General features: G+C 33.1%; 1 protein-coding gene across 1 annotated transcript in view; it reads left to right on the top strand.

Moving 5' to 3' along the window:
- The window catches only part of spata17 (spermatogenesis associated 17), a 66,295-nt gene that overhangs the window by 13,013 nt on the left and 38,829 nt on the right, over positions 1 to 14,453 (top strand). The window contains exon 7 of the mRNA XM_042325492.1: positions 2,284 to 2,493. Coding sequence (XP_042181426.1) covers positions 2,284 to 2,493 — 210 coding nt within the window. The remainder of the gene's footprint in view (positions 1 to 2,283; positions 2,494 to 14,453) is intronic.

A 14,453-nucleotide genomic window follows, 5' to 3' on the forward strand; every position in this document is an offset into this window, starting at 1 on the left:
GAAGAGAGAGAGTAGAAGGAAATAGCTATAAGAAAATGAGAGGGGAGAGAGAGTAGAAGGAAATAGCTATAAGAAAATGAGAGGGAAGAGAGAGAGTAGAAGGAAATAGCTATAAGAAAATGAGAGGGAAGAGAGAGAGTAGAAGGAAATAGCTATAAGAAAATGAGAGGGGAGAGAGAGTAGAAGGAAATAGCTATAAGAAAATGAGAGGGAAGAGAGAGAGTAGAAGGAAATAGCTATAAGAAAATGAGAGGGGAGAGAGAGTAGAAGGAAATAGCTATAAGAAAATGAGAGGGAAGAGAGAGAGTAGAAGGAAATAGCTATAAGAAAATGAGAGGGGAGAGAGAGTAGAAGGAAATAGCTATAAGAAAATGAGAGGGAAGAGAGAGAGTAGAAGGAAATAGCTATAAGAAAATGAGAGGGAAGAGAGAGTAGAAGGAAATAGCTATAAGAAAATGAGAGGGGAGAGAGAGTAGAAGGAAATAGCTATAAGAAAATGAGAGGGAAGAGAGAGAGTAGAAGGAAATAGCTATAAGAAAATGAGAGGGAAGAGAGAGAGTAGAAGGAAATAGCTATAAGAAAATGAGAGGGAAGAGAGAGAGTAGAAGGAAATAGCTATAAGAAAATGAGAGGGGAGAGAGAGAGTAGAAGGAAATAGCTATAAGAAAATGAGAGGGGAGAGAGAGTAGAAGGAAATAGCTATAAGAAAATGAGAGGGAAGAGAGAGAGTAGAAGGAAATAGCTATAAGAAAATGAGAGGGGAGAGAGAGAGTAGAAGGAAATAGCTATAAGAAAATGAGAGGGGAGAGAGAGTAGAAGGAAATAGCTATAAGAAAATGAGTGGGGAGAGAGAGAGTAGAAGGAAATAGCTATAAGAAAATGAGAGGGGAATAGAAGGAAATAGCTATAAGAAAATGAGTGGGGAGAGAGAGAGTAGAAGGAAATAGCTATAAGAAAATGAGTGGGGAGAGAGAGAGTAGAAGGAAATAGCTATAAGAAAATGAGAGGGGAGAGAGAGAGTAGAAGGAAATAGCTATAAGAAAATGAGAGGGGAGAGAGAGAGAGTAGAAGGAAATAGCTATAAGAAAATGAGAGGGGAGAGCGAGAGTAGAAGGAAATAGGTATAAGAAAATGAGAGGGAAGAGAGAGAGTAGAAGGAAATAGCTATAAGAAAATGAGAGGGGAGAGAGAGAGTAGAAGGAAATAGCTATAAGAAAATGAGAGGGAAGAGAGAGTAGAAGGAAATAGCTATAAGAAAATGAGTGGGGAGAGAGAGAGTAGAAGGAAATAGCTATAAGAAAATGAGAGTGACGAGAGAGAGAATGTTAAGTGTCTCTGGGTGGTAGTGGGCTGTGCATATGTTTGCGGGACTCCTTTCCTCTCCACTGTCTGACCTTGTCACCAGGAAATGGATGGGTCTCCCACAGTTCATCCTTAACGCCAGCCACTCCGCTGGACACAAGTGGCCGCTCTGACATAGATTTACTTCCCCTGTTCAGGGGGTCAACATCATTGCTCTTCCCCAGCGCAGCGCGGTGGCCAGTCGGGGTGGGTTCACAGTGTGTTACCCCTGCTACGATGCTACACCACCCTTCAAGTCCCTCTACCCACAGTGGCCAGGAACTAGCAGCTACATGCAAGCACAGACACACACACACACATTCCACCCTGCCCTGTCCCTCTTCAGTGGCCAGGCAACAGTAGTAGCACCAAGGCAGTCCCACTCCTAGTCTGGCCTAAAAAAGGAAGTTATTAGCATATATAGTAGTTAGCTAGCAGAGCTTCTCAAAGCTTTGGTCTCCTAATTAAAGCAGAGCAGTGGATCAGTCCGATGTGAATAATTATTGTTTCCCGGCCTGTCTGTCTGTCTGTGACCAATCTCTCTATTTGAAGGGATGCAAGTCTGAGGCTAGGGCTTGGACAATACGTTCTTAGTCTGTGTGAATTTACATTGGCCCTGTGTCGGAGTTATAGCTCGAGTGGCCAACTCTAATCCCGGAGGGACACTGTGCGTGCAGGCTTTTGTTCTTGCTCAGCACTAACGCACTAGCAAACAGTCATTTCTTACAAAACATTTAATCACTTGGTAATTCTCTCTTTTCCTCATGTCCAGTGTAACTGGTACAACTACTGTAAAGCGTAAGTAATGGCTGGTGAATGGCAAAGTGTTAAAAAAAAGTTCCTGTTTATTCTCCCATGCTGTATTTGTAGATAATGCATTGGTTACACGATACTGTACATTCCCTGTCTTTCCCTTCACTCTATCCTGTTCTGCCTCTGCAGTGCCCTGGAGTATTCAACTCTCCATTCAGACCTGGGCCAGATGAGATGGAGCTGAGGCTCCGGAGGACCAAACCCCTGCCACCCAGAAACATTCCCAGGGACAGAGCCTCTCTCCTGGGTAACGCCAGCCCCTCATCCCCCTCCTTTCCGGGAGTCCCTAGAGCCTTTGGAGCCAAGCCCCTGCCTCCCATTCCCAGCAAGAAACCACAGGTGAGACATAGTCAGCAATGAAAGGAAAGAGAAATATCATTGCACTATATTCCCAGTCTAGTAGTGTTATTAGTAAAAGTATAGCAGTCAAGTACCAGTATAGTACCAGTATAGTTGTCTTATTAGTACCCTTATATTACCAGTATAGTTGTCTTATTAGTACCCTTATAGCACCAGTATAGTACCATTATAGTTGTCTTATTAGTACCTTTATAGTACCAGTATGGTTGTCTTATTAGTACCCTTATAGCACCAGTATAGTACCATTATAGTTGTCTTATTAGTACCCTTATAGTACCAGTATAGTACCAGTATAGTTGTCTTATTAGTATCATTATAGTACCAGTATAGTTGTCTTATTAGTAACAGTATAGCAGTTATAGTAACAGTATAGCAGTAACGAGCAAAACACTGGTTATATTAGTAACAGTATTGGTACCAGTATAGTAATCGTATTAGTATCTTAGTATCCGTATATCAGTCTTTTTAGTAACAGTATTAGTATCAGTATATCGTTCTAATTAGTAACAGTATTAGTACCGTTGTAGCAATCTTAGCAGTAACAGTATTACTAGCAGTATAGTAATTGGATTAGTAACTTAGTAGCAGTATAGTAATCGTATTAGTAACTTAGTAGCAGTATAGTAATCGTATTAGTAACCTAGTAGCAGTATAGTAATCGTATTAGTAACTTAGTAGCAGTATATCAGTCTTACTAGTAACAGTATTAGTATCAGTATATCAGTCTTATTAGTAACAGTATTAGTACTGTAATAGCAATCTTAGCAGTAACAGTATTAGTAGCAGTATAGTAATCAAATGAGTAACTTAATAGCAGTATAGTAATCGTATTAGTAACTATACAATGCTACCTAATATAATGTTTACATATCCTACACTATTCATCTCATATGTATACGTATATACTGTACTCTATATCATCTACTGCATCTTTATGTAATACATGTATCACTAGCCACTTTAACTATGCCACTTTGTTTACATACTCATCTCATATGTATATACTGTACTCGATACCATCTACTGTATCTTGCCTATGCCGCTCTGTACCATCACTCATTCATATATCTTTATGTACATATTCTTTATCCCCTTACACTTGTGTGTATAAGACAGTAGTTTTGGAATTGTTAGTTAGATTACTTGTTGGTTATTACTGCATTGTCGGAACTAGAAGCACAAGCATTTCGCTACACTCGCATTAACATCTGCTAACCATGTGTATGTGACAAATAAAATTTGATTTGATTTGAACTTAGTAGCAGTATAGCAGTCTTACTAGTAACAGTATTAGTACCAGTATGTCAGTCTTACCAGTAACAGTATTAGTACCAGTATAGTACCAGTATAGATGTCTTATTAGTATCATTATAGTACCCGTATAGTACCAGTATAGTACTAGTATAGTACCAGTATAGGTGTCTTATTAGTATCATTATAGTACCCGTATAGTACCAGTATAGTACCAGTATAGTACCAGTATAGTTGTCTTATTAGTGTTATTATAGTAACAGTATAGCAGTAACGAGCAAAACACTAGTTAGATTATTAACAGTATGGTACCAGTATAGTACCAGTATAGTACCAGTATAGTTGTCTTATTAGTGTTATTATAGTAACAGTATAGCAGTAACGAGCAAAACACTAGTTAGATTATTAACAGTATGGTACCAGTATAGTACTCGTATTAGTATCTTAGTATCAGTATAGCAGTCTTACTAGTAACATTATTAATACCAGTATATGATTCTTATTAGTAACAGTATTAGTACCAGTATATCTTAGTGTCAGTATAGCAGTCTTACTAGTAACATTATTAGTACCAGTATATCATACTTATTAGTAACAGTATTAGTACCAGTATATCTTAGTATCAGTATAGCGGTCTTACTAGTAACATTATTAGTACTGTTGTAGCAATCTTAGCAGTAACAGTATTAGTAGCAGTATAGTAATCGTATTAGTAACCTAGTAGCAGTATAGTAATCGGATTAGTAACATAGTAGCAGTATAGTAATCGTATTAGTAACCTAGTAGCAGTATAGTAATCGGATTAGTAACATAGTAGCAGTATAGTAATCGTATTAGTAACCTAGTAGCAGTATAGTAATCATATTAGTAACTTAGTAGCAGTATAGTAATCGTATTAGTAACTTAGTAGCAGTATAGTAATCGTATTAGTAACCTAGTAGCAGTATAGTAATCGTATTAGTAACTTAGTAGCAGTATAGCAGTCTTACTAGTAACAGTATTAGTACCAGTATATCAGTCTTATTAGTAACAGTATTAGTATCAGTATATCCGTCTTATTAGTACCAGTATTAGTACCAGTATTTCAGTCTTATTAGTAACGGTATTAGTAGCAGTATAGTAATCGGATTAGTAACATAGTAGCAGTATATCAGTCTTACTAGTAACAGTATTAGTATCAGTATATCAGTCTTATTAGTAACAGTATTAGTACCCGTATTTCATTCTTATTAGTAACGGTATTAGTAGCAGTATAGTAATCGTATTAGTAACTTAGTAGCAGTATTGCAGTCTTACTAGTAACAGTATTAGTATCAGTCTATCAGTCTTATTAGTAACAGTATTAGTACCAATATTTCAGTCTTATTAGTAACGGTATTAGTAGCAGTATAGTAATCATATTAGTAACATAGTAGCAGTATAGTAATCGTATTAGTAACTTAGTAGCAGTATAGTAATCGTATTAGTAACTTAGAAGCAGTATATTAATCGTATTAGTAACTTAATAGCAGTATAGTAATCGTATTAGTAACTTAGTAGCAGTATAGTAATCGTATTAGTAACTTAGTAGCAGTATAGCAGTCTTACTAGTAACAGTAATAGTACCAGTATATCAGTCTTATTAGTAACAGTATTGGTATCAGTATATCAGTCTTATTAGTAACAGTATTAGTACCAGTATTTCAGTCTTATTAGTAACGGTATTAGTAGCAGTATAGTAATCGGATTAGTAACATAGTAGCAGTATATCAGTCTTACTAGTAACAGTATTAGTATCAGTATATCAGTCTTATTAGTAACAGTATTAGTACCAGTATTTCATTCTTATTAGTAACGGTATTAGTAGCAGTATAGTAATCGTATTAGTAACTTAGTAGCAGTATAGCAGTCTTACTAGTAACAGTATTAGTACCAGTATATCAGTCTTATTAGTAACAGTATTAGTACTGTTATAGCAATCTTAGCAGTAACAGTATTAGTATCAGTGTAGTGATCATATTAGTAACTTTGTAGCAGTATAGTAATCGTATTAGTAACTTAGTAGCAGTATAGTAATCGTATTAGTAACTTAGAAGCAGTATATTAATCGTATTAGTAACTTAATAGCAGTATAGTAATCGTATTAGTAACTTAGTAGCAGTATAGTAATCGTATTAGTAACCTAGTAGCAGTATAGTAATCGTATTAGTAACTTAGTAGCAGTATAGCAGTCTTACTAGTAACAGTAATAGTACCTGTATATCAGTCTTATTAGTAACAGTATTGGTATCAGTATATCAGTCTTATTAGTAACAGTATTAGTACCAGTATTTCAGTCTTATTAGTAACGGTATTAGTAGCAGTATAGTAATCGGATTAGTAACATAGTAGCAGTATATCAGTCTTACTAGTAACAGTATTCATATCAGTATATCAGTCTTATTAGTAACAGTATTAGTACCAGTATTTCATTCTTATTAGTAACGGTAGTAGTAGCAGTATAGTAATCGTATTAGTAACTTAGTAGCAGTATAGCAGTCTTACTAGTAACAGTATTAGTACCAGTATATCAGTCTTATTAGTAACAGTATTAGTACTGTTATAGCAATCTTAGCAGTAACAGTATTAGTATCAGTGTAGTGATCATATTAGTAACTTTGTAGCAGTATAGTAATCGTATTAGTAACTAGGTAGCAGTATATTAAGCATATTAGTAACTTAGTAGCAGTATAGTAATCGTATTAGTAACTTAGTAGCAGTATAGTAATCATATTAATAACTTAGTAACAGTATTAGTATCAGTATATCAGTCTTATTAGTAACAGTATTAGTACCAGTATTTCAGTCTTATTAGTAACAATAATCGTATTAGTAACCTAGTAGCAGTATAGTAATCGGATGAGTAACATAGTAGCAGTATAGTAATCGGATTAGTAACTTAGTAGCAGTATAGTAATCGGATTAGTAACTTAGTAGCAGTATAGTAATCGTATTAGTAACCTAGTAGCAGTATAGTAATCGCATTAATAACTTAGTAGCAGTATAGTAATCAAATAAGTAACTTAGTAGCAGTATAGCAGTCTTACTAGTAACAGTATTAGTACCAGTATATCAGTCTTATTAGTAACAGTATTAGTACTGTTATAGCAATCTTAGCAGTAACAGTATTAGTATCAGTGTAGTGATCATATTAGTAACTTTGTAGCAGTATAGTAATCGTATTAGTAACTAGGTAGCAGTATATTAAGCATATTAGTAACTTAGTAGCAGTATAGTAATCGTATTAGTAACTTAGTAACAGTATAGTAATCATATTAGTAACTTAGTAGCAGTATAGTAATCGGATTAATAACTTAGTAACAGTATTAGTATCAGTATATCAGTCTTATTAGTAACAGTATTAGTACCAGTATTTCAGTCTTATTAGTAACAATAATCGTATTAGTAACATAGTAGCAGTATAGTAATCGGATTAGTAACTTAGTAGCAGTATAGTAATCGGATTAGTAACTTAGTAGCAGTATAGTAATCGTATTAGTAACCTAGTAGCAGTATAGTAATCGCATTAATAACTTAGTAGCAGTATAGTAATCAAATAAGTAACTTAGTAGCAGTATAGTAATCGTATTAGTAACCTAGTAGCAGTATAGTAATTGTATTAGTAACTTAGTACCAGTATTTCAGTCTTATTAGTAACGGTATTAGTAGCAGTATAGTAATCGGATTAGTAACATAGTAGCAGTATAGTAATAGTATTAGTAACTTAGTAGCAGTATAGTAATCATATTAGTAACCTAGTAGCAGTATAGTAATCGTATTAGTAACTTAGTAGCAGTATAGCAGTCTTACTAGTAACAGTATTAGTACCAGTATATCAGTCTTATTAGTAACAGTATTAGTACTGTTATAGCAATCTTAGCAGTAACAGTATTAGTATCAGTGTAGTGATCTGGCTGCTAGTAGACTAGGTAGCAGTATAGTGATCTGTATTAGTAACTTAGTAGCAGTATAGTAATCATATTAGTAACTAGGTAGCAGTATAGTAATTGTATTAGTAACTTAGTACCAGTATTTCAGTCTTATTAGTAACGGTATTAGTAGCAGTATAGTAATCGGATTAGTAACATAGTAGCAGTATAGTAATAGTATTAGTAACTTAGTAGCAGTATAGTAATCATATTAGTAACCTAGTAGCAGTATAGTAATCGTATTAGTAACTTAGTAGCAGTATAGCAGTCTTACTAGTAACAGTATTAGTACCAGTATATCAGTCTTATTAGTAACAGTATTAGTACTGTTATAGCAATCTTAGCAGTAACAGTATTAGTATCAGTGTAGTGATCGTATTAGTAACTAGGTAGCAGTATAGTGATCGTATTAGTAACTTAGTAGCAGTATAGTAATCATATTAGTAACTAGGTAGCAGTATATTAATCGTATTAGTAACTTAGTACAGTATAGTAATCATATTAGTAACTTAGTAGCAGTATATCAGTCTTACTAGTAACAGTAGTAGTACCAGTATTTCAGTCTTATTAGTAACGGTATTAGTAGCAGTATAGTAATCGGATTAGTAACATAATAGCAGTATATCAGTCTTACTAGTAACAGTATTAGTATCAGTATATCGTTCTAATTAGTAACAGTATTAGTACCGTTGTAGCAATCTTAGCAGTAACAGTATTAGTAGCAGTATAGTAATTGGATTAGTAACTTAGTAGCAGTATAGTAATCGTATTAGTAACTTAGTAGCAGTATAGTAATCGTATTAGTAACTAGGTAGCAGTATATTAAGCATATTAGTAACTTAGTAGCAGTATAGTAATCGTATTAGTAACCTAGTAGCAGTATAGTAATCGTATTAGTAACTTAGTAGCAGTATATCAGTCTTACTAGTAACAGTATTAGTATCAGTATATCAGTCTTATTAGTAACAGTATTAGTACTGTAATAGCAATCTTAGCAGTAACAGTATTAGTAGCAGTATAGTAATCAAATGAGTAACTTAATAGCAGTATAGTAATCATATTAGTAACTATACAATGCTACCTAATATAATGTTTACATATCCTACACTATTCATCTCATATGTATACGTATATACTGTACTCTATATCATCTACTGCATCTTTATGTAATACATGTATCACTAGCCACTTTAACTATGCCACTTTGTTTACATACTCATCTCATATGTATATACTGTACTCGATACCATCTACTGTATCTTGCCTATGCCGCTCTGTACCATCACTCATTCATATATCTTTATGTACATATTCTTTATCCCCTTACACTTGTGTGTATAAGACAGTAGTTTTGGAATTGTTAGTTAGATTACTTGTTGGTTATTACTGCATTGTCGGAACTAGAAGCACAAGCATTTCGCTACACTCGCATTAACATCTGCTATCCATGTGTATGTGACAAATAAAATTTGATTTGATTTGAACTTAGTAGCAGTATAGCAGTCTTACTAGTAACAGTATTAGTACCAGTATGTCAGTCTTACCAGTAACAGTATTAGTACCAGTATAGTACCAGTATAGGTGTCTTATTAGTATCATTATAGTACCCGTATAGTACCAGTATAGTACTAGTATAGTACCAGTATAGGTGTCTTATTAGTATCATTATAGTACCCGTATAGTACCAGTATAGTACCAGTATAGTACCAGTATAGTACCAGTATAGTTGTCTTATTAGTGTTATTATAGTAACAGTATAGCAGTAACGAGCAAAACACTAGTTAGATTATTAACAGTATGGTACCAGTATAGTACTCGTATTAGTATCTTAGTATCAGTATAGCAGTCTTACTAGTAACATTATTAATACCAGTATATGATTCTTATTAGTAACAGTATTAGTACCAGTATATCTTAGTATCAGTATAGCAGTCTTACTAGTAACATTATTAGTACCAGTATATCATACTTATTAGTAACAGTATTAGTACCAGTATATCTTAGTATCAGTATAGCGGTCTTACTAGTAACATTATTAGTACTGTTGTAGCAATCTTAGCAGTAACAGTATTAGTAGCAGTATAGTAATCGTATTAGTAACCTAGTAGCAGTATAGTAATCGGATTAGTAACATAGTAGCAGTATAGTAATCGTATTAGTAACCTAGTAGCAGTATAGTAATCATATTAGTAACTTAGTAGCAGTATAGTAATCGTATTAGTAACTTAGTAGCAGTATAGCAGTCTTACTAGTAACAGTATTAGTATCAGTATATCAGTCTTATTAGTAACAGTATTAGTACCAATATTTCAGTCTTATTAGTAACGGTATTAGTAGCAGTATAGTAATCGGATTAGTAACATAGTAGCAGTATAGTAATCGTATTAGTAACTTAGTAGCAGTATAGTAATCGGATTAGTAACTTAGAAGCAGTATATTAATCGTATTAGTAACTTAGTAGCAGTATAGTAATCGTATTAGTAACTTAGTAGCAGTATAGTAATCGTATTAGTAACCTAGTAGCAGTATAGTAATTGTATTAATAACTTAGTAGCAGTATAGCAGTCTTACTAGTAACAGTATTAGTACCAGTATATCAGTCTTATTAGTAACAGTATTAGTATCAGTATATCAGTCTTATTAGTAACAGTATTAGTACCAGTATTTCAGTCTTATTAGTAACGGTATTAGTAGCAGTATAGTAATCGGATTAGTAACATAGTAGCAGAATATCAGTCTTACTAGTAACAGTATTAGTATCAGTATATCAGTCTTATTAGTAACAGTATTAGTACCAGTATTTCATTCTTATTAGTAACGGTATTAGTAGCAGTATAGTAATCGTATTAGTAACTTAGTAGCAGTATAGCAGTCTTACTAGTAACAGTATTAGTACCAGTATATCAGTCTTATTAGTAACAGTATTAGTACTGTTATAGCAATCTTAGCAGTAACAGTATTAGTATCAGTGTGGTGATCATATTAGTAACTTTGTAGTATAGTAATCTTAGTAACTTAGTAGCAGTATAGTAATCGTATTAGTAACTTAGTAGCAGTATAGTAATCATATTAATAACTTAGTAACAGTATTAGTATCAGTATATCAGTCTTATTAGTAACAGTATTAGAACCAGTATTTCAGTCTTATTCGTAACAATAATCATATTAGTAACCTAGTAGCAGTATAGTAATCGGATTAGTAACATAGTAGCAGTATAGTAATCGGATTAGTAACTTAGTAGCAGTATAGTAATCGGATTAGTAACTTAGTAGCAGTATAGTAATCATATTAGTAACCTAGTAGCAGCATAGTAATCGTATTAATAACTTAGTAGCAGTATAGTAATCATATAAGTAACTTAGTAGCAGTATAGTAATCATATTAGTAACCTAGTAGCAGTATAGTAATTGTATTAGTAACTTAGTACCAGTATTTCAGTCTTATTAGTAATGGTATTAGTAGCAGTATAGTAATCGGATTAGTAACATAGTAGCAGTATAATAATAGTATTAGTAACTTAGTAGCAGTATAGTAATCGTATTAGTAACCTAGTAGCAGTATAGTAATCGTATTAGTAACTTAGTAGCAGTATAGCAGTCTTACTAGTAACAGTATTAGTACCAGTATATCAGTCTTATTAGTAACAGTATTAGTACTGTTATAGCAATCTTAGCAGTAACAGTATTAGTATCAGTGTAGTGATCGTATTAGTAACTTTGTAGCAGTATAGTAATCGTATTAGTGACTAGGTAGCAGTATAGTGATCGTATTAGTAACTTAGTAGCAGTATAGTAATCATATTAGTAACTAGGTAGCAGTATATTAATCGTATTAGTAACTTAGTACAGTATAGTAATCATATTAGTAACTTAGTAGCAGTATATCAGTCGTACTAGTAACAGTAGTAGTACCAGTATTTCAGTCTTATTAGTAACGGTATTAGTAGCAGTATAGTAATCGGATTAGTAACATAGTAGCAGTATATCAGTCTTACTAGTAACAGTATTAGTATCAGTATATCAGTCTTATTAGTAACAGTATTAGTACCAGTATTTCATTCTTATTAGTAACGGTATTAGTAGCAGTATAGTAATCGTATTAGTAACCTAGTAGCAGTATAGTAATCGGATTAGTAACATAGTAGCAGTATAGTAATCGGATTAGTAACTTAGTAGCAGTATAGTAATCGGATTAGTAACTTAGTAGCAGTATAGTAATCGTATTAGTAACCTAGTAGCAGTATAGTAATCGTATTAATAACTTGGTAGCAGTATAGTAATCATATTAGTAACTTAGTAGCAGTATAGTAATCATATTAGTAACCTAGTAGCAGTATAGTAATCATATTAGTAAATTAGTAGCAGTATAGCAGTCTTACTAGTAACAGTATTAGTACCAGTATATCAGTCTTATTAGTAACAGTATTAGTACTGTTATAGCAGTCTTAGCAGTAACAGTATTAGTATCAGTGTAGTGATCGTATTAGTAACTTTGTAGCAGTATAGTAATCGTATTAGTAACTAGGTAGCAGTATATTAAGCATATTTGTAACTTAGTAGCAGTATAGTAATCGTATTAGTAACTTAGTAGCAGTATAGCAGTCTTACTAGTAACAGTATTAGTACCAGTATATCAGTCTTATTAGTAACAGTATTAGTACTGTTATAGCAATCTTAGCAGTAACAGTATTAGTATCAGTGTAGTGATCGTATTAGTAACTTTGTAGCAGTATAGTAATCGTATTAGTGACTAGGTAGCAGTATAGTGATCGTATTAGTAACTTAGTAGCAGTATAGTAATCATATTAGTAACTAGGTAGCAGTATATTAATCGTATTAGTAACTTAGTACAGTATAGTAATCATATTAGTAACTTAGTAGCAGTATATCAGTCATACTAGTAACAGTAGTAGTACCAGTATTTCAGTCTTATTAGTAACGGTATTAGTAGCAGTATAGTAATCGGATTAGTAACATAGTAGCAGTATATCAGTCTTACTAGTAACAGTATTAGTATCAGTATATCAGTCTTATTTGTAACAGTATTAGTACCAGTATTTCATTCTTATTAGTAACGGTATTAGTAGCAGTATAGTAATCGTATTAGTAACCTAGTAGCAGTATAGTAATCAGATTAGTAACATAGTAGCAGTATAGTAATCGGATTAGTAACTTAGTAGTAGTATAGTAATCGGATTAGTAACTTAGTAGCAGTATAGTAATCGTATTAGTAACCTAGTAGCAGTATAGTAATTGTATTAATAACTTAGTAGCAGTATAGTAATCATATTAGTAACTTAGTAGCAGTATAGTAATCATATTAGTAACCTAGTAGCAGTATAGTAATCATATTAGTAAATTAGTAGCAGTATAGCAGTCTTACTAGTAACAGTATTAGTACCAGTATATCAGTCTTATTAGTAACAGTATTAGTACTGTTATAGCAGTCTTAGCAGTAACAGTATTAGTATCAGTGTAGTGATCGTATTAGTAACTTTGTAGCAGTATAGTAATCGTATTAGTAACTAGGTAGCAGTATATTAAGCATATTTGTAACTTAGTAGCAGTATAGTAATCGTATTAGTAACTTAGTAGCAGTATATCAGTCTTACTAGTAACAGTATTAGTATCAGTATATCAGTCTTATTAGTAACAGTATTAGTACCAGTATTTCAGTCTTATTAGTAACGGTATTAGTAGCAGTATAGTAATCGGATTAGTAACCTAGTAGAAGTATAGTAATCGGATTAGTAACATAGTAGCAGTATAGTAATCGGATTAGTAACTTAGTAGCAGTATACTAATCGTAATAGTAACTTAGTAGCAGTATAGTAATCGTATTAGTAACTTAGTAGCAGTATAGTAATCGTATTAGTAACTTAGTAGCAGTATAGTAATCGTATTAGAAACGTAGTATCAGTATTGCAGTCCTAATAGTAACAATATTAGTACCAGTATAGCATTCTTTCTAGTTTAGTTTGTTTGCACAAATAGAAGGACAGTTTGTAACAGTAAAAAAAACAACAACAGTATGACCAATAGGGGAAAAGCCCAAAAGGGCTTAAATCACACAGATTCTGCAGTGTGGACAAACAAACAATAAAATAAAAACTAGACGCAAAAGAGATAAAGGAATAGAAAATCTAAACAGACAGTCAAGCTACTGCGGTGTAGAACTGTGATGGACAGTATGTGCCTTTTTAAACAACGACAGGGATAGCTTGGCAGAATCAGGCGAGTATGAGTTCCAGATCATAGGGCCTCTGTAGGTCATTCAGAATTGAGAGTGGGTTGTTCTTGAATATTTGTGACGTAGCTGTTGTCTGAATTATGAAATTAATATATATAAAAAATATCTAATGTATGATCTTTGCGGTCATTTGCCTCTTGTATTTCAATGAAGTAAGTAACAGCCATGTAGGGGAGAGTGAGATTTTCTGAAGCCATACTGATGTTTGTATATCAGACTTTCCTTGTTAAGATATTTGATAAATCTGTTATATGCAAACTTCTCAACCAAAAAAATTATCTCTGGCAAAATTTGTATAGAAGTAGTAACAGTATTAGTATAGAAGACTTACTAGGAACTTAGTAACAGTACTCCTACTACTAGTATAGCAGTGTATCTGTAAAGTCTCAGGCCTCTTAGAGGAAACAGATGTGTTCACTCACTTCCTCTGACTGGTCCAATCAGGCTCCAGAGATGGGGATAACAAAGTGTCATAGAAATGATCGGAGGAG

The sequence above is a fragment of the Oncorhynchus tshawytscha genome, linkage group LG08 (assembly GCF_018296145.1).
Source record: "Oncorhynchus tshawytscha isolate Ot180627B linkage group LG08, Otsh_v2.0, whole genome shotgun sequence".
In the NCBI taxonomy this organism is placed as follows: Eukaryota; Metazoa; Chordata; class Actinopteri; order Salmoniformes; family Salmonidae; genus Oncorhynchus; species Oncorhynchus tshawytscha.